At 37.4% G+C, this 19,212-nt stretch overlaps 3 protein-coding genes across 3 annotated transcripts; 1 reads left to right on the top strand and 2 right to left on the bottom strand.

Moving 5' to 3' along the window:
* Window positions 1-2,629: 2,629 nt before the first annotated feature.
* LOC131785035 (luc7-like protein 3) lies at window positions 2,630-10,757 on the bottom strand. Its single transcript, XM_059101878.2, has 9 exons — window positions 10,485-10,757; window positions 10,313-10,379; window positions 9,468-9,507; window positions 8,585-8,726; window positions 7,826-7,900; window positions 7,203-7,298; window positions 5,905-6,075; window positions 4,922-5,598; window positions 2,630-3,331 (listed from the first exon to the last, which is right to left on the bottom strand). The coding sequence occupies exons 1-9, from the start codon at window positions 10,740-10,742 to the stop codon at window positions 3,250-3,252; spliced, it is 1,608 nt and encodes a 535-aa protein (XP_058957861.2). The 5' UTR covers window positions 10,743-10,757; the 3' UTR covers window positions 2,630-3,249.
* LOC131785043 (RISC-loading complex subunit tarbp2-like) lies at window positions 10,680-14,321 on the top strand. Its single transcript, XM_059101887.2, has 4 exons — window positions 10,680-11,164; window positions 12,326-12,535; window positions 13,044-13,142; window positions 13,796-14,321. The coding sequence occupies exons 1-4, from the start codon at window positions 10,850-10,852 to the stop codon at window positions 14,267-14,269; spliced, it is 1,098 nt and encodes a 365-aa protein (XP_058957870.1). The 5' UTR covers window positions 10,680-10,849; the 3' UTR covers window positions 14,270-14,321.
* Window positions 14,322-15,833: 1,512 nt separating this feature from the next.
* Window positions 15,834-17,339, bottom strand: LOC131785044 (protein chibby homolog 1-like). Its single transcript, XM_059101888.2, has 3 exons — window positions 17,094-17,339; window positions 16,515-16,636; window positions 15,834-16,094 (listed from the first exon to the last, which is right to left on the bottom strand). The coding sequence occupies exons 1-3, from the start codon at window positions 17,278-17,280 to the stop codon at window positions 16,005-16,007; spliced, it is 399 nt and encodes a 132-aa protein (XP_058957871.1). The 5' UTR covers window positions 17,281-17,339; the 3' UTR covers window positions 15,834-16,004.
* Between the last annotated feature and the right edge of the window lie 1,873 nt (window positions 17,340-19,212).

Below are 19,212 nucleotides of genomic sequence, written 5' to 3'. Positions count from 1 at the left end.
CTTCCCTCTTGGTATTTCTGTTCCACAAGGGATATTACAACACGACTAAAAAATGCACTATTCACAAAGTTACATATGTATTGGTCGTAGGAGCGATGGCTTTTTTTCAGAGAGAGACAATGCATCCATCAATGATCGTCTCTTGGTAAAACTAACTTGGTGTCTCATAAATGTTCTTTCCTATTGAAGAACAAAGCAACATATTATTTCTTAAGTAATCTCAAGAGATTATAGTTTATAATCTCTTGGTAATCTGGAATGAACAATCTCATGTGAACATGTGAAGCGCCTTAACACCTTTTGTGCGTGTAGTCATAAAAATCATTCCGAAGCAGGCGAAAAAAGATTGATAAACTAGCCGTCCACTCCGGGAAAAAAAGACCAATCAGATGATAAAGAAAGAGCGGGGAGTGACGAGAATTGTTCTTTGCTCTCGACTCTACCATCCTTCTATTTGTCACGGCTTACTTTCTTTGGTACAGTAAGGGTATTGGCTATTTGCTACTTGCTTCATTTCATCTAAGAGAACATGAATTGGTGTTCTCTTCAATACTCGGTCAAACTCGGTCAACCGAGAGTTTAAATACAACTACTATATCTAGACTGTAAGTAAATGTCTATGTAACGTCTTTCGCTATCGGAGTATCTTTCAGGACGAGAGGGAAGTGTTGTGTGAACAAGCCTTTTCTAACCAACTTGGTCGTATTTTACAGAATTAAATTAACTTACTTGCAACTTTACGGAACTGCAAAACAATATGAGACACGCCGACGCCATCTTAACTCAATGTCGGTACCCAGCCTCTGCCCCAGATTGCTCGACTTCGTCCCTAGTCCCCAATAAAATTTTATTGTGACTGAACTCTCCTAAGTCAGGAGTACATTGTAACCATCCAGGTGAAATCCCTCCATGGATCAGGAGACAAGGAAAAGCTTGGGTTGACTGGACCATCAACACCTTGGCTACACTCAATCAGGACAGGAGCCTATGGGCTCCTGGTCAGGATATGCAGTTTTTATAATTGTAAACTGTTCGGCAAGACAGTTGAAAGCAGTTAAATCAGCGAAGGTTTCGCACGTACCTTAATTATTCTTGCTTAGCGGTCTAAACCGACAGAGATTAATTAATAGATGTGTTAATTATCACTCGTACGATCCTAATCTAGCTGTCAGGAATTTCCTGATTTTTGTTCTCTTCTAAACTGACAGACTTTTTGTTCTACAAGCTGCAAGTTCTTCCATATCTCTCAAAAACTATGGAAAAGAGGCGATTCACGCAAGACTTCACCCTAACTACATTAACAGGGACAGTGGAAAAGAAATCCCAGAAGCATGGATGCCGACGATCAATGGAGAAAACAGTAGGAGAGTCGCGCGACAACGGACCGCTGACTTCTTAGTAAAAGAAGTAACCGTATGTTTCCGCTTAAAAATAAGGATTGGTATCGCTTGTGTTTTCAGAAGTTGCAGAAATTGCCCTAGTCGCGCCGCATCTTCTGAGAAAACGCATGACATAAATCCTCAACTTTACTAGGCCCCATGCGATTTATACGTAGCGTTCATTACTGCGAAGATCACTTCCCTCTTCATTTAACAATCCGCGGTTCAAATACAAGTGTTTATATAATCAAAGTCGTTTAAAACACGTTTCTATATCGTCCCTAAAACCCAGATTTACCTATGGCAATTAATTGCTAAAAATGGAAAGCCACAGTTCTTGTGGCTGAACTGTAATTTTGGTAGCGGCTTTAAGTGCGCGAAGGCAACGAGCGCTAAGGCCACGAGCGCTAAGGCCGCGAAAACCGCGCACGCAAAATCGCAAAGGGCTCACAAAACCGCCAGCAATGGACACTACTGTCGGAGCTAAGCAACGAAAAGTCGGAGGCGATACAGGTCCACCAGTTAATTACGATTTCGTGGAGCTCAGGTTAGTTTTTCCAAGAGGATCAGGTTCACGCCCACCTAAGCTTGACTTTTATGAAGTCCTTTTCCAGCCAATTCTTACATTAAAGTTCCCCTAAAAAGATCATCCAGTTTTCATTCAAATGCCAAAATGTTATTTACTTGATTTATTTTTGATATTGGTGGTGATTGCTTTTAAAAATAATTAAGACATTCGAATTATCACGTGAACGTAAAGCTTTACTAAGCTTCTGCTTCTCTGCCGAGTCTCTTTAATGGCCGCTCTTCCCATCAAAAAAATTTCCTTGGCTGCATACTCATTTTTTCCACTCGACAACAAAAGAATAACAAAGACAACGACGAAGTCGACAAGGAAATCTTACACAAGGGATAAAGCCGAATCACAACATACGTATTGAAAAAGATGGAGACGGGTACACGTAACCTGCTGCAACACTGGCAAGAAGCGGACAACCCGCATCAAAAGCTTGAGAGATACGCATAAAATTGAAGTACTCCCCGGGCAAAGGTGCATAATATTTAAACAACTCAAAAACCAGAAGAAAAAATCAAGTACCTTTCAAGGACCCAAACCAAACGAAAGGGCTTTTGAAGATAATTATAACAATTCAACACCTTTTCCAGATTGTGCTAACCATGACTCTTCATAACAAAAAAAAATCAATATTAAATGTTGCGGTTTTGCTCCTCAAAAGAATGGTTCAAACTTTTCACCAAAGGAATTGATTTATTCAACCTAAATATAAGAGTGTACTATTTTGTTGCAGGATTCTACCATCTACGGAAGGAAAGAACTATCTAGGTGCCTTCTGGTTTATTTTAAGTGAGCAAAAGTTGTAGCTACCACTTAACTACACGAGATACTAAAGATGACGAACAACCTGAACTATCTTCATTTCATCATGGACCCGCCATCTTGAATGCTGTGGCCACTGCAGAACTCCAATCTTCCACAATGTTCAAGACACCGGTCCAATCACAGACAAAACTTGGTTCAAAACCTTTCTATACTTTTAGGGGTTGTCTGAAAAGGACATCGCTCAAAGGAAAGTTGAAGGATTGTTTGCAATGAAATCCTCGAGTAACACACACATGTAGCTGGCTCTTAACAACGAACCTCTGAGAAATATGTTTATGTTCTACGGGTTGGCAACACTATAAATTTACTGAAGCTCATGGTAACTAAACGTAAAACCGAACCCTAGAATTTAAGATGTTTTCGTCTTATAGTAAACTAACCTACTAGAAATGACAACTTTTCAGTAAAAAACAAGGCTTGCTCTCCATCACTTTTCTGGTCTGCGGTATGATTCACTGGACTTGCACACTATAGAGGGGACCTGGATCGAGACCTGCTCTTTGGGGACGAGGACCCAGTCTTGTCGTGGTGTTCTTCTCTCTCACGTGACCTGTAAATGACATAAAACCATTTAGGCCGAGGGGCCAACAGATGATCAGGCTATCCAAGCCTGAGCTGGACTTCAACGAACTAATCCCTGAACAAGAAGTGACCCTTAGTCACCAGCTGAAAAAACCAACAACAACTGAGGATTTAGCCAGATATTGTGAGTGCGCCGTTCCTTCCTTTAACTCGCTTCATCGCCCAAAGAAGTAAATGCAAGAGAACGACAAACATCCAAAGATTCCATAGGGACACAGAAAGAGACTATCAAAAAGACATCCTCGAAAACTAAACAAAAAATTCCCAAACAGTGGAAAAGTGGAAGGAAAAGAAAAACCAAAAAACGCCTCACTGATGGAATATCAGAGTTCAATCAAGCAAACAAATGAACACTCGTACACTACTCAATCAAGAGAAGAAAGCCACCAACACAAACCACACAGGTTCGCTAAATTGTAGTCCTCTAGGTCACTTCATGATCACCGTGAAATAGAAATTAAAAGGCTAAATCTTGTATCTCCACCATTAGGGAAACACAAGATTAACCATTCCGGACCATATTAACATATCGAACACACACACCTAATGATAATTTACCAAATAATGTACACTCTTAAATCGATAAGAACGTCGTGCGTATGAGGAAAACCATTCCTCGGCGGCTGGCTGAAAATAGGCGTTGGTGGGTCTTACGCAAAACACATGATGATCTAAAATACCTGGGAGAATACCTCTTACAAGATGTCGACTGAGTGATTGGCTGATCCGCCGGTAGAGATTGATATCCTTTGAGTGACTCACTGGAAACGTAAGTTGGTTTAATACGGTAAACTGAAGTCTGACAACAACTGCTACCTTCAATTCCGTTGCTGTGACGAATTCTTTAACTTCCCAAGGTCTCACTTTTAAATTTAAAATGTTTTTTTTTGTTTCTTTTTCTCTTTCTTTTAACATTCAAACAAAAAGTTTACTTTCAAATGATCACGACATTCGACTCTCTTCCAGTTGTGACTTAACTTTTTGCCACTCGGTTTGAGCAGCGACATCGATTCCTTTTAGAGAGCGATTCTTCGCATTGAGACGTTTGACTCCATTTTAGTAAAAAATTACGAATAGAAACGAAAATTTCATTTCAAAAACAAACAGGAAAGTTACCTTACATACGATCCTCGGTTGATCAGCTTGGTTGAAAACCATAATTAACAAAAAATTAAAAATTGAACTCAAACTTTGCGTGTGTACCTTGTGTTTCCAGTTATCTTCAAGCCCAGATGATAGCTGCTGCCATGACTTTAGTACAAGCAATGAATTGAGGAAATTTCAAAATTGAAAATCACAACAGAATGAGGTACCTCAATCTTTGTTGTTCCGTTCTGCTGAGCTGAGGTAGCTTTGCTTTCGCAGTAGCCTTCAGTTCTTGATCCAATTTACGGGGTGTTTAATCAGTGGGCAGCTCGTTGTACGTTAGCACCCAAAATAACAATGTCTACCCTTCTCATTATCAACAACTAATTAGAAATCGGCTTAACTGTGCTAAAACTTTGCCATCTCTGCATAATGCTCTCATTTAATATCACTCCTTAAAGACACCACTCACCTGCTTCGAGATCTGACGGACTTATCTTTCTCCTGGTTGTCGTAACCTTCATCGGTTCCTTCCATCTTCTCGACCGCGGCTTCTTTCTCATCTTCCCCATTTTCGTTCTCCTTTTCCTCGAGTTTTTCTCCATCTCCGTCTTTCGTTTCATCTTTCTCAACACGCCGCTTCTCCTTTTCCCTTGATCTCTCACGATCCCTGTCACGATCTCGGTCCTTTTCACCATCACGCTCCTTATCACGATGACGGTCTCTGTCACGATCACGATCCCGGTCACGATCCCGGTCACGGTCCCTGCTACGATCTCTGTCACGATCACGATCACGATCCCTTCTACGTTCACGGTCCCTGCCACGATCCCTGTCCCTGTCCCTGTCCCTATCCCTATCCCTGTCCCTGTCCCTGTCACGATCCCTATCGCGGTCACGGTCTCTGTCACGATCACGGTCTCTCCTTCGGTCACGATCCCTGTCACGATCTCTGTCACGATCTCTGTCACGATCCTTTTCGCGTCCTCGAGCGTCACGATCCCTATCACGGTCTCTGTCACGGTCCTTTCTCCCGTCACGGTCCCGGTCACGGCTCCGTTCTCCTTCCCTCTCCCGCTTTTTTTCAGAACCTTCATCTTTTTCCATCGCCTCTTTGGATTTAGACCGAGACCTTTCGTTCCTTTTATTCTGAAGGGAAAAAAAAAATACAAGAGGAATCAAGTAAAATGCATTGCAACGAATTGGACATTTAGAGCGAGCAGGGCAAATTTTCGGTAACCTAGTTATTCCCTGAGGTGTCTTCCTTTTTCCTTCAATTAAAACTCGTTCTAGAGGAAGACTAGACTGAAGTACAGTAATTTTTTAATTTTAGTGTTAAATTTCAGTCAGAACAGCAAATAAAGTAGATAGGTATTAGGGCTAAGATCAATGCAGGGGTGGTATTATTATTTTTGAAGCACCACTGGGACACAGTGCAAGTATTGCCCAATTCACCTTGAGTTCCTCAATGGTACTTTTGATCTTGGCATAACCCATATGCTGCTTTCCCTGTAAGTGATCATCAACTCGAGTTTGTGCATCACCAATGATAAGAAAAGCACCACAAACTTCACACACTTCCATTTGCTTTTCTTGAGCAGACATTAAGTTAAGGTCACGCGATTGCTGTAAAACAAAGCAAACAAAAAGGACAAACAAAATCGGTCAGAACCTTTCCGAAGTTACCCTCTATAGAAAAATGAATGATACTCTGAATGATCAATTTATCTCCTTCTCTCCACAAGCAGGCCACCAAAATCATCATGAATGATGTGGATCAATGTCAGTATCAAAGCAACTGCACAGCTACCCCTCCCCTCCTCTAACCCAACATTGACCCTAACTTGTTATCAGTTGGCTGTTGTTAAGTTAGGGGAGGGGTTGGTGCTCAGTTGCTCAGATACTGACACTGATCCAATATTGTCATCCTGGAAGGTCCTTGCTCACCTTTGAGCAATGGTAAAGAAGAAACTGAACCAGACAACAAATGACCTGGTTCCACTCAACCATTCAACCACTAGTAGGCCCACAAAAGGAATAACCTTTTCAAACAAAGAATTTCTTGATTTGCAGTAAGCTTGGACATTGAGAAAATTATTTCTTTGGGATAAAAAGTAGCCTTTAGGAATCTTCCTAAAGACTATCAGAATGCATCACAGAATAGAACAAGCCAAGACTGTGTTCAAAATATCTGACATGCCCTTACAAATGTGACTTCAATGAGAGAAGAGACCCACCCAGATGTACCTAGTCTTTTCTCCTTGATCCAATATAAATGAAACTGAGAATTTGGGCCATTAATAACAAGGAACATCTTCGTTGGGAATTGAAGCTATGACGTCAATGAAAAACTGCCTGTTCTTGTACTCAGTCATAGTTACCACACATCTCAGATATTGTATTAATATTGTAAGAAGAAATTCTGTCTTGGTCACTCATGGGAGTTAAAGGGTTAAATCTGCTCCAAGTACATTTTCTACCCATTATAGTTTCTTTGGTTTCTTAAATATCCAATTGATTTAGTAGTCTGATTATCTACATAATTGTTGGCTTGAAAAGAACTGTTATCAGTCAATGTCATTTGACTCTTGTAATGACTTCAGGATAGGTCAGGACAGCTTTGGTTATCAAAACATCAGTCACCACTGCTGATAACAAACCTCCAGAGGACTACTCACATTTATTAAAAGATCAAATGTTACACCTAGGCTCAAACCATTTACTGCATAACATTTAAAATATTTGTATCTTACCATTTGGAGAGCCTCGCGCTCATTCTTTAGCTGGTCACACAATTTCATAACACCTTGTGCTTCTTCCACCTTTCCTTCACACCCTAATTGTTCAACCTACACACATTGAATTGACAAGAAACAATTCAAAGAGATTGCAATCTGATTAGCAGGAAGATAAAATCAGGGCCAAAAAGAGCTGTACATGCAAATACTTTGTAACTTTTAAAATTTATTCTGCTTCCCTCTTTCTTCAAAACCATGCCACAACATTTGACAAGATAGGCAAAAACAAGCCTAGAGGACTTCAAGCAAAAATTAAACAATGTCAAAACAAACTAACTCTGGTTGATGCATTGACCATTTTTATCATCAATAAAAGACTAAAATCCAACAAGAGAGTTAGATAACCTAAATACACTATTTCTTTGGGAATGACAGGGGTAAAACAAAGACCTATACAACCTGATATAAAAATATAACATTCTTTAAACTTTGTATTATTAAAAAAATGTGAACAAACACCTATACAACCTGATACAAAAATATAACTTTCTTTAAACTTTGTATTATTAAAAAAATGTGACCACAGCAAGTAAGCCAAGAGTACCAGAGTCTTCAAAGATGTATACATGTTGTCTCACCTGCTCTAACAAAGCATTAATCTTCTCGGTAAGCATTTTGATTTTTTCACTGTCTGGCTTGCCACTTGCCAATTCCTGTGACAGAAACACAGTATCTAACACTTTCTGTCCCATTGGGAGGTCATATGATTCTTAACAGAGCCAAACAAGAGGTAGCTGGTACATAAGAGTGCATGCCAAAAAAAAAACCACAGCCATTCAACCAAAAAAATTGTAAGCAAGTCAAAAGAGTAATGTAAAAATAAAAGACCATTATTTATAAAAAAAAGTACAATAAAATGAGAACAGGTTAAAATAAAACAAATAGAATAAACTGCTGAACTAAGTCTGCCTAAGTCATCGATTACCAGATGCAGCACTGTCATCAAATTCAACAGATTCTAAAATAACTAAAGAAATATATGAAATGAGACAACAATGGTTCACCACCTTCGACTTTGAAAGGTACGAGACTAATTTTCAAACTTTACTGCACATGAGATCCACGACATAACTTCAAATTTGTTGCTTAATTGACAACTGCAAAATAAATTGGTCTAATCAAAAAGTCAACTGAGAATTTTCAAAAAAAACTATGGAAACTGTCATTTAAAATTTTGCAAAACATGACAAACATCTGGGGGAAAAATTTTTTTTTTGCTAGCAGTGATTTGAATTAGAGAAGGTAATTTTCCTAAAATTCAAAACAGCAGTTAACAGTATCACAAATCTTAGATCAAATGATTTGATGTGTTATAATTATAATGCACATGTTTTCACCTTCTCTTCCTGTGCACGACTGAGGTTCAATCTGGTATGTCCTCGCCTGATCCGTCTGTCCACATCTGCCATAATGTTTTGAAGATACCTCAGAAATTCCTCTTCATACCTCATTTTTTTGAAACGACCACTTTCTTGATACCTAAATGTGTTTTAAAAAAGACATAAATTGTAGAAGTTAGAGTTTCTCTGAAAGTATACCATTTAAGAACATTCAAAAACAACTCAAGGGAATAACATCAAGAATTTATCAAATTAACCCAAACAGCACACAAGTATAAGTACTAGGGCTACACAGGAAAAAAAAAGAAAAAATTTTGATGAAACTATACATTCTGCATTACTTTATGTGTGTAAGGAAGCTCTGCCCTGAGAAGCAGTCACATTTTACAGAAATTTTGAACAGAACAAGTAGAATCTCATCCAAAAACCTACTTAGGAACATTCTTACCAAAACATCAAAGCTCCTAATTAGTATCAAAAAAGCCAATTTTCCTTCACTTTCAAATATTTCAGCTCTAAAACTTTGTGGGTTTTGGTATGATGGTGCCAACTAGTATTATTATCCTACTTCAGTACACACTAAAACAGTCGACAGCATTGAAGGTGCACTCTGACTGAGCACTCTAACTCCAAAGATCCTTTACTATTCATCCAAAAATACTGTTATCATTACAGGAATAAATTAATTAAGATCATTAATATTATTTCACTGTTTACTTCACAATATTATTTCACAACTTTGCCACCTTGTACATATCCTCCACTAGCCATCTCCACTTTGGTGAATAGTTGTTAGTTATCAGCAATTCCCCCTACTCCCACGATTTTACGGAACGATACACTCAACATTAACAGAAAAGTATGTGTTGCCAATACTTACTCTTTTCTCAACCGATCATCATGTGCCTTTTCACAAGGGCCTAAGAAAAAAAATTAACAGCAAGTTATGTTTAGTCTTTTGCATAAGGCTTTCTAGAGATACAAGGTAAATTATAATTGTGTGTAAAATCCTTTTTTTTGTCAACAAAAGATACAATGGGAGTCTTTGATCTTTTATTTGAGACTTGAAAGGTTCCAGTAACATATGTAGGTTACAGTGCACTTCAGCTCTTTGTTCACCAACGTTAGGTTGAAATTGCAGAATGAATAATTACTAATTTCGGTAAGTAGAGTGAAACATTGATCAAAAGCAATTTCATTGCTGGGAGTTGATTGCGTCATTCTCACACAAAAATTGTTCTTGCAGGGTACAGTTTTGACGTTGTCATGACCCTTTCCGAACATAGGTTAGTTTTACACCAAACGCTACTTTGACTTGAAGCAAAACCCACGGGTTTTGAACATCAGCTTACTAAAAATTACTAACATTTTTCACTCGTGATGATTCACATCATCCTCACACCTCCGATTATATAACGCACATCATTCGTTTTCAAACTTTCACTTGTTCTACGTTTCACATTAAGTAACAGATTAAAATAAAGACAAAAGTAAAAGAAAATCAATATAGTTTAATATACAACCCTTACTGAGTTTAAAATGCCAGTGGAAATTTCCGGTGAATTGTTTAATTGTCTCTAATGCTATTCAATTGATCGCTGACTCTCTCATTGCTTCGTAATTAAAACACTGACTCAAGACCATGCGGCCGGTTTATCCCGGTTTGCAAGTTTAAGTTAGTCAATTCGATTTTTACAAAAAAATTAGATACGGTTTTGTACTAACCCAAGTCAGATCTAGTATTAACGAAGAGCTGGGAAGGACAAAATCCACAAAGGAAGTATTTGCAAACCTGAAAAGTAAAAGAAACAAGCTTACTATCAGCGTTAGTTTTATCGACGAACCGAACTAGACAGATAACCAACAATAAACTACTATAAAAGTAACCAAAAATTACCTGAGGATCAGACCAATGTAGGGCAGTCTTTTTCTCATTGGGGGCTCGATCTCTATCGACCCCCATTAATTCATCTAACAACGCGGCCGCCGAAAGCATCGACATTTTGCCTGTTGAGCGCTTTCCACGAATTGGAAGAAGATATCCCACCAGCCACTGCTTCGCCAGTGTGCTCTCATACCCAGGTTTTCTGGTGTAATTACAAGATGGCGGGAAGTGGCTTTCACGGAAATCACACTTCCGAGAAAGCAACTCCATCCTTCCTGATCATACATTTGCATCTATTAGAGTTATAGCGCCCATAAACATTCAAGACGCAGAAACATTTTATACCTTAGACTAGTCGAGCCCGAGCTACTTGCGACATGGAGGACGTCATCTTGCGTGAAATAAACGAAATCATTTCGTCTCCTGAAAACAGAGCGAAGAATCCCGTAAGTTTGTTGATGGAAGCAGGAGCTCAAAGTAGACAACCTGTGATCTTCAACTACTTGGATGAATTGGCCATGGGACTGATAAATACGCATATATTTACTTGTGAGGTCAAAGTTGGACGTGTGATAAAATGCAAAGGATCGGGACACAGCAAAAAAGAGGCCAAAGCGAACTGTGCGAAGGAAGCTTTGGAACTCATCAGAAGTAACACTGGTGGTACCACAACCTCACCAGGAGCGTCTAAGGTGAGAACACGAATAATTGTTAACAACAGCAAACACAACAATGTTTTTCCCTCGCGCAAATTCGAACTCTCAATTCAAGCTTTAGAATTGAATACATCCTCTTACTAAATTCCTTACTTTGAATAACGCTGTTTCGTATTACGTGGAATTTAATTATACATACACAAAGTTTTTTTTTCTTCTTTGGCTGGGGGCAAACATTTTTCAGGAACAATGTAAAGTAAAGAAACAAAGACAAATGGTAGTCAAAGGGCAGTGCCTGCTGTCGGGAATCTAATTTCGTCCGGCCAATGATTAGGCAACCAAACTATATTTTATCAAGGGCTATCAACATTCATAGGGAAAATCTTGGTTAACCACACAATATTTCAAAATAATTAGTTTTGAAAATTTTATAAAAGTGCTGATGTCACACTTTTTTAAAAAGGGAAGGAAAATAACATTTCCTCGCCAAATCCATTTCATTTCAAACTTTTTGAAATACAAAATCAATAGTAAGTATACAAATCTTTAAATTAGGAAGCAAATGTCATCTTTTGAACAATTTAATATAAGTTTAAAAGCCACTTTAACTCTGATCACTCTCACTTGCACAGCCAAAATTCTGGTTAAATGGTTTTTGCAGGGAATGAAAGATGAATTGTGTATTTTGTAGACCTTCTTCTTTTGTTCAGTGTTATTACAAATAGGGGTCTTGTGAGTTTTTACAGGTTATTTCATTTTTTTAATTTGTTATGACATCTCATTCTAACTTCCCAATACCTCTCCTTAGGAAAAATATCTCTCTCTCATTTTTCTTAAGTTTTGGTAGGGAAATGAAATTCACTATGTTTTCTTTGTCAGTTTTGAACTGAAGGCAGCATGATTGAACCAATTTGACCTGTAAAATAGAGGAGAAGAATACGCCTTTGACTGGCCCATGAATTGTTACAAATGTAGTAAATGTTGGTCTCTTGCGTGATCATTGCCACACCTTTGAATGTTGCTAATGTACTTATCTTATTTATTGTCTTGATTTTTTTTATTTGGGCTGAGTTTTTCTTTTTAATCTGAAGGGTGGTAGATTTACTTTTACAAGCATATGTCAAAATGACCAACCAGTTATGAATTGGTAATCATTCATTCCTCATCTTCTTTCAATTGTTTACTGATTATTTTCAGGGATCTCCAAGCCATACACCATTTAGAAGTACCACTCCAACATCTTCATTAAGTCCAGCTAGAAGGAGCCTATACTTGCCAAGTACAGACTTAAATCCTATCGGTAGCTTGCAAGAAATGTGTATGAAGAAGAACTGGACTCCACCAGTCTACAATGTGACACAGGAAGAGGGAGAAGCACACATGAAGACCTTCACTTTTGAATGCAAGGTCCTGATATTATTATTTTCAATAATTTATTGATTGGTTATTTTTTAGGAATTGAAAAAAAATGTAGATTTTGAAACCATCAATTTTCAGCCATTTGGTGCAGCTATTTAATAGATTAGAATTAAAAGTCTACCAAGCTTTAATAATCTGAGAGGGCTTTAAATCCAGGTGAAGATTTTGACCATAGCTTGTACTGGGTTATCATTATGAATTCAATGCAATAGTGAGTTTTTCATGTAAAAAGTGAAAATTAACCTTTGCTCTGTGTCAGAAGGTGTTATACCAAAGTGAGGTCATTGAAATAATTCTTCCACCTTGGTTTCCCCTAACCTCTACCAGCCACCCACATAGGCTAAGAAAAATGATAAGAATTTAACATTTGTTTTTTATTTAATAGCCCTGTGTATCCATTTATTGTTGCAAAACCAATGCTGTGCATACAAAAATGCAATCTTTTCAGGGGTGCCTAGTGCACATCTCAAATAGATTAATCTTTGATTGTTTTCAGGTTGAAGATTGGATTTCTCAAGGGCATGGAAGCAGCAAAAAAGCAGCCAAGAAACTTGCTGCAGAGAAAATGTTGAGCATGATCAGTGAGGCACCTAAGGTAGATAAAATCCTGTGAATTAAAATGGAAAACAGAGTATTTGTATTGGTACATAAATGACAAAAAATAACAAAAGAAGAAAAATGTAACCAAGGTATAACAAGCTATTCAATGCAAAAAGATCGATTCTTAGACAGTTTGTTGTTTGGATGAATCAGATCATGGAGTTGGGTTTTTTAATACAAAGTAATATGAACATAGAGTGAGGTTTAGTGCTTGTGTCACTGTTATATGGGAATGGTGGTTGTAATTCACAGTGTTCAGCTTGAGGCTTCAATCAACAGCCTATGGAAGTGTCTCATCTGTACAAGAGTTTTAGAGAAATTAATTTTGACAATTTAGTGCAGATACAAAATAGTTTCTCCCTTTCAAGTGCTGGATTTGAAAGGTTACTTTTTTCAATACATTGAGTCCTGTGCATCCAATATAATCCACAAAACTGAAAGCAATATTTAATGTATGTATTGCTGCACTACAAAGCACTACTGAAACATGCAAAGATCATCTTTAGAAACCACTTTCTTTTTTTTTTTTCTTTTATTTAGTTTCAGTTGAAAACACCTAGTTATTTTTAGTATTAAAGCCAAAGCTATTGTTGATCTTATTTTAAATGAAAGTGAATCAAAATAGTAATTGTAATTATTTTTCCCTAGGGTTCATCTCCAGTAGGTGCACACAAAAATGGATCATCGAGCCCATTAAGGAAGTCTCCTGACAAGCACTCTAGACTAAGCCCTCTATCAGGGTCAAGTCCCTCAAGAAGTAGCCAGTCTAACTCACCAGTTCCATTTCTTTCAAGCGATTTATATGATAAAATGGAAACTGAGGAACCTTGTTTGAACACAGTGTCCCATCATTGCAGTACTCCACCTTCTGTTGTTGATGCAGAGACCAGTGTTAGTCACGAGTTTTGCTCAGCTCTTGAAGACGAAGGAAAAACATCAGGCTTTACTGTAACTTATCATGACTTGCCAGAAAAAGGATATGATGGCAATTATATGTGTTTCGTGAGGCTTGATACAAAACCACCAACAGTATGTGGTGGAATGGGCCACAAAAAACAAGCAGCACATGAGAAAGCTGCAAAAAACGCCTTGTACTATTTAAGCACAGTTTTCAGTCACTAGTTAGAAGTAAATTTGTATCATATACCAGTAAACAATGTTATGCAAGGATTGACGCACATTGTTAAATCTTTATTGCGCAAAGAGTTATTTAGGCTATCCAACAATGTTTTACATCAACCTAAATTGCTGTAAATCAGTTTGTTTCAAACTACCACCTGGGACCAGAGAAACAAGTCCAGATAAATGCAAAGTACTGATAATCGAGGTCGAACCGTACATGGTATTTTTTTTTTTTTTCTTAACCACCACTCTACAAATCTGCATCTTGTCTGAAACTTTGAAGTTTTGGTACTGTTTTGTCTTTCAATTGAATTGGTAAATGTCACTTAAGAGACCAGAGAAAGACTGATTTGTTATTGTTTACACAAAACAGCAGTATCACTTTAAATGATTGTAAGTGACAGTAGCAAAACAAAAACAGTCACCACTACTCAAAGTTTTCCGCTCTTCCACCCTTTCTTTCTTACTTTGATAAATAAGGCAAGTCCTACCTTGAGGTTTTTGTGGACCTTCACAGGCCAAATTTTGCAAAATAAAATTTTTTATTAATTTTATACAGAAAAATTTATGATGAGTTTGGTAAAAAAGGTTATTTCAAAATCATTAAACAATTGTGATATTTTGAAAAAGAAGTAATTATGCTGTTATAACTTTTAACAAGGACCATAATAATGTATTGTGTTCAATTGTTTGTTAATTCTTTTCAACATAGCAGTTGAAATGATTAGAACGATATCAAGAACTTAATAGGAAAAGCCTCTGCCAGTGCATTAATGACTAACATTAATAAGTTAATGACTGTATGTAGCCTAATTCTAAGCATTAACAACAGGTAGTCACTCCTACCGGGTGTTACCTTTTCAAGAGAATGGCAATTTAGGTATTCTTGAGTATATCATGTGCTCTAACCTCTCTGTAAAGTAAGCTATTACTGACAGTAGTCTAACTTTGATTTCAAAGGTTTTCACTGCATAATGGGGCAGGTACAGGCAAGCTAATCAACTGAAATAATATTTATATAAAATCCTCAGGATTAATCCTGGAGACACCATTTTCTTTTCATTGTGTCAGTTCAAAATCATGCATCACACTTTAAAATAGAAGTAGACAGAGATAAAAAAAAAAACCAGAAGGACAGCCAAAAGAAGATATTTCTTGAAACTATTCAACCAGAATAGACATGTTAGAAAACAATAATCTTAAAACATCTTTTTAGTGCGTTTAACCCTTTAACTCCCAGATCAAATTTGTAATTCTCCATACTGTCAACCACACAATTCTCATGTTAGTTTAGAGAATTTAGTCTTGGGTCAACTAATTAACCCCAAATTGATATTTTTCTTTATTCTCATCACTTATGCAGTTGACATTGTAAGGAGAAATTCTGTTCTGGTCATTAATGGGAGTTAAAGGGTTTAAGGATAGATTTACCAATTCAATTTAGCCATTTCCAATTCAATCTGCCAATATCTCTACTTTGCTTTTGCAAAGAAATTTGATGCTAATGATGGCCTGTCCCACTACTACTTTGTTCTGTGAGGTGTGAATGGACTGGAAATCCATATACCTTGTAATACAATTGATCTTTATTTTCAAATACAAATGTATATACATACAGCTCTGACTAAACTTTGTTACTCTGTGGCTATCAATTACAAGTAGGAAACCTGAATTTAGTAAATTCATTTACTAATAAAATACTCTGATAAATAAAAGTTAGCAGCATCTAAAATTGCTACTTTGCTACTCTGCGGCCTTGTTTCTGACTTTGCAAAGTGTCAAGTTCTTTCTCCATTACATTCAAGTCAGCATTGCTGGCAGCCATCTGCAAATGAAATAAAGGAAACATGGTGGGTGTCACTAAGAGGGAGTGAGTTCAGAAAATCAAAAAAGTCAAAGATAAAGCCAATCATTAAATGTACTTTTGTTTAAGAACTACCTGCATGACCACTGAAAAAATTAAAGTTTCCACAGTTTGTATGTTTTGTTTCCCATGATAAGTCATTTCAGTACTCTAGAGAACTGTTTCTTTCAAATTTCTTCTTATTCACAAGCATATGTACACATAATTTACAAAAGACAAAGGGGGGGGGGGGGACTTCCTCAGGATTTTCATCAAAAAACCAAACCATATAAACTAAAGAGGTCTGTTGATCAGAAAAAATTGGAATTTAATTGAAAATTGTACACAGTCTGGTTCAAGCAATAAGAAAGTCACACACGCATGCAGCAGTCCTTAACTCACCATGTCTAACAGGACTTCAATCTTGTACTTTAGGTAATTGTTCTCCTCCTTAAGCTGTGAATTCTCTCTCTGTAACCTGCTAACTTCTGCTCCATCTTTAGAACTACTTTGTGATCCTGGCTCTAAAAACAGTGAAGTAGTATATAGGGTAGAAAAATTTACGACTCAAAGTTGAGTTAGGTGAAGAAAAGCTGGCGTTCAAATTGTAATGAGATTAATGATGACAATGATGATCAATAGATGAATAACCTCGACATTCCCTGGGGCGAAAAAAAGAATCTGATTCAAGAAAATGCGGAAATGCAAGGAATTTCATTTCTACACTAAGGTGATTTCAAATACAAGTATATTGGGACCGCGGTAGAAATTATATTTATCCACTTATAATTAAAGTTTGAAAATTCAAACCAAATAATTCGACCATTACAATTTGAATTGCGGACCATCGCAAACCACTAGGCTGAACCAGTTAAAGGCTGATCCAATACGGGAATAAAGCTTTAAAAAGTAGATGGAAGTTTCTTCTCGATGTAATCTCTTCACAAAACTCTACAGGGAACGACTCTTTTCATAACTTACCCGCAATCCAGTCGCCATCTTGAAAACTCAACTCGTGCCGTCCCAGTTTTAATTTTACGAGAGCATTATTGCCTGATTCACCAAGCTCGCCAGTTCCAGCGAGACTTAAATTAGACTTGCTTAAACTTGTATTCCCTGCATCAAGTCTTCTTTTAGGGGGTTTGTTGCTTCTTTTGAAGAAAGGCATCTCTCCGCTACGCCTTACTCAGACCTCATTTCTGTCGTTAAGATTTGTTTATAGTCTCGTTTCCAGGGTCATCCCAGGTCCCAGATCCCAGATCTCTGATGACACGAGGCACGGGAAAAACAAAAGTACTCACAATAGCCAATCAGAGCAGAAGAAAATATCACAAGGAGCTATAATTAAGGCTCAAAAATAGACAGGAAAAACAAGCTGCCTCAGGTGCAAGAAAACACGTATTAAAAATTCCCCATTGATTCAAGACTTGAATATGAAAAGTTAAAAGTGTGTTACAGTGTCGTACTAGTTTATCAATTAAGAAAGGAGTACTTCCAACTCGTAATTAGATAGAACCGAGCATTCTATTCTATCGAAGAAAGGGAATGAAAAAATTAAAATTTACCTTCCCCCTCTGACAATTCATATACATAATGTCTGGTTTTTAAAACTCTCGAGATAAAATCGGTTTTTAGTTTAGAGACAGTACTGAGTAGCAAGGCGAATGGTAACGTCACCAATCCAATGCATCCACCTAATTTTAATCAAACGGTGGACAAAAATTCTGGATAACACTTTCAATGCGATTTTCTGGCACACTGATCCGATTTTTCCCCACCAAAAACCATTGTTGCAAAAGAGATATCTAGCTTGAGTAGTACGTCTTCGCGATATAAATGATACTACCTCAGTGTTTTGAGCCGGTCTCAGTGAAGTCTTTTACCGAGGAGAGACCTGACGGAGAGTTCTCATCACGAAGGTCACGCAGCACAAGTGTTTATTTTATTATTTTTCAGATTCACAGCTGCAGTTCATCACGACTCACCTTAAACTTAGACTTGATTTCACATCATTTTTTTCCCATAAATCACAAAACACGTGTAATAAAAATAGTCCTCACTAAACTCCTCTGAGAATAATGAACAAAATTCATTAGTGACTTGATTCATTCAAACTGTAAAACTTGTAGTGTTTACTTAAGCACCATTTGTATTATTCTTTAACGAGCGAAGCAATTTAATGCTCTGGCTAGTTTAGACTCACGTAAAACTAATTGACAGTTGGGAAAAGTCATACAGCACAAAGTACGACACAGGGTTTTTTTTATTATTTCGATTTGAAATTAGCTGGGAAAAATTAAAGTAAATCCCGATACGTTACCATTTTTAAAAAGAAAAAAAAAACAAATCAATTAGAGTTCACCTGTTACAGAGGCATCGGTCTAATCGAAATGCTATGCTGACAATTCAAATTTCGTTTCGCCCGGTTTTGTTGCTGTTTAGTGCATCAGTGGCCTATAAAAACTTATGTTTCTGCTCCATTCAAGTAGAGTCTGACATATTCAGTTCTTCGTTTCTTTGGCAACTTGACAAGTTTATAAAGTATTTGCGTGTGACAACCTGCTTTGCTCACGTATCGTATTGTTTTTGCATTGTGTTTTAGAATTAGTTTGAAGCCGCAGACTGACGAGTCCAAAATACACATCGTTGTTGCTCTCTGTTTGAAGCGTCGGGCAACTGTAAATAATTTAACGGAGAGGACCTCTGAACGGCGTGTTTCTGTTATGTTAATGGCGACCATAATATTATGCTTTCAAGAGACATTTTGAAGCAATGTTTGGTTTATCGTGATCCGAGAGTTGGAGGTAAAAGTTTTCGTCAAGCCTGTGTGGAAATATCGCGGAAGTTAGGGTGCAAACTGAATCAGATCAAGAAAGCTTAAAATCGACCAACCGAGGATAACAAGTGGGGGACATAATTTTTTGGCATGGAGACGTACTCCTTTGCTATGAATGACAACAACGAACTTAAGTGTACAGATATTGTTAGAGTGTCCGATGTTTTACGTTCGTTTCTCGCTTCTCCAGAAGACGCTTCTGAAGACGCAGCCAAGTTTGCCAAGAGTTTTTTCCCAGGAGGTGAAAACGTACTGTGTGATTTG

Source organism: Pocillopora verrucosa, chromosome 8 (genome assembly GCF_036669915.1).
Source record: "Pocillopora verrucosa isolate sample1 chromosome 8, ASM3666991v2, whole genome shotgun sequence".
Classification (NCBI taxonomy): domain Eukaryota; kingdom Metazoa; phylum Cnidaria; class Anthozoa; order Scleractinia; family Pocilloporidae; genus Pocillopora; species Pocillopora verrucosa.
This window is presented reverse-complemented; position numbering and strand designations above follow the sequence as displayed.

Coding starts and splice junctions, on each gene's coding strand:
- LOC131785035 (XM_059101878.2), bottom strand. CDS start 10,742: ATGGAGTTGCTTTCTCGGAAGTGTGATTTCCGTGAAAGCCACTTCCCG. Junction 9,508..10,312: donor TAATACTAGATCTGACTTGG/GTTAGTACAAAA, acceptor TTTTTTTCTTAG/GCCCTTGTGAAAAGGCACAT. Junction 3,332..4,921: donor TCCGTCAGATCTCGAAGCAG/GTGAGTGGTGTC, acceptor TGTCATTTACAG/GTCACGTGAGAGAGAAGAAC.
- LOC131785043 (XM_059101887.2), top strand. CDS start 10,850: ATGGAGGACGTCATCTTGCGTGAAATAAACGAAATCATTTCGTCTCCT. Junction 11,165..12,325: donor CCTCACCAGGAGCGTCTAAG/GTGAGAACACGA, acceptor GATTATTTTCAG/GGATCTCCAAGCCATACACC. Junction 12,536..13,043: donor CCTTCACTTTTGAATGCAAG/GTCCTGATATTA, acceptor GATTGTTTTCAG/GTTGAAGATTGGATTTCTCA.
- LOC131785044 (XM_059101888.2), bottom strand. CDS start 17,280: ATGCCTTTCTTCAAAAGAAGCAACAAACCCCCTAAAAGAAGACTTGAT. Junction 16,637..17,093: donor AGATGGCGACTGGATTGCGG/GTAAGTTATGAA, acceptor CACTGTTTTTAG/AGCCAGGATCACAAAGTAGT. Junction 16,095..16,514: donor TTGAAGTCCTGTTAGACATG/GTGAGTTAAGGA, acceptor TTTCATTTGCAG/ATGGCTGCCAGCAATGCTGA.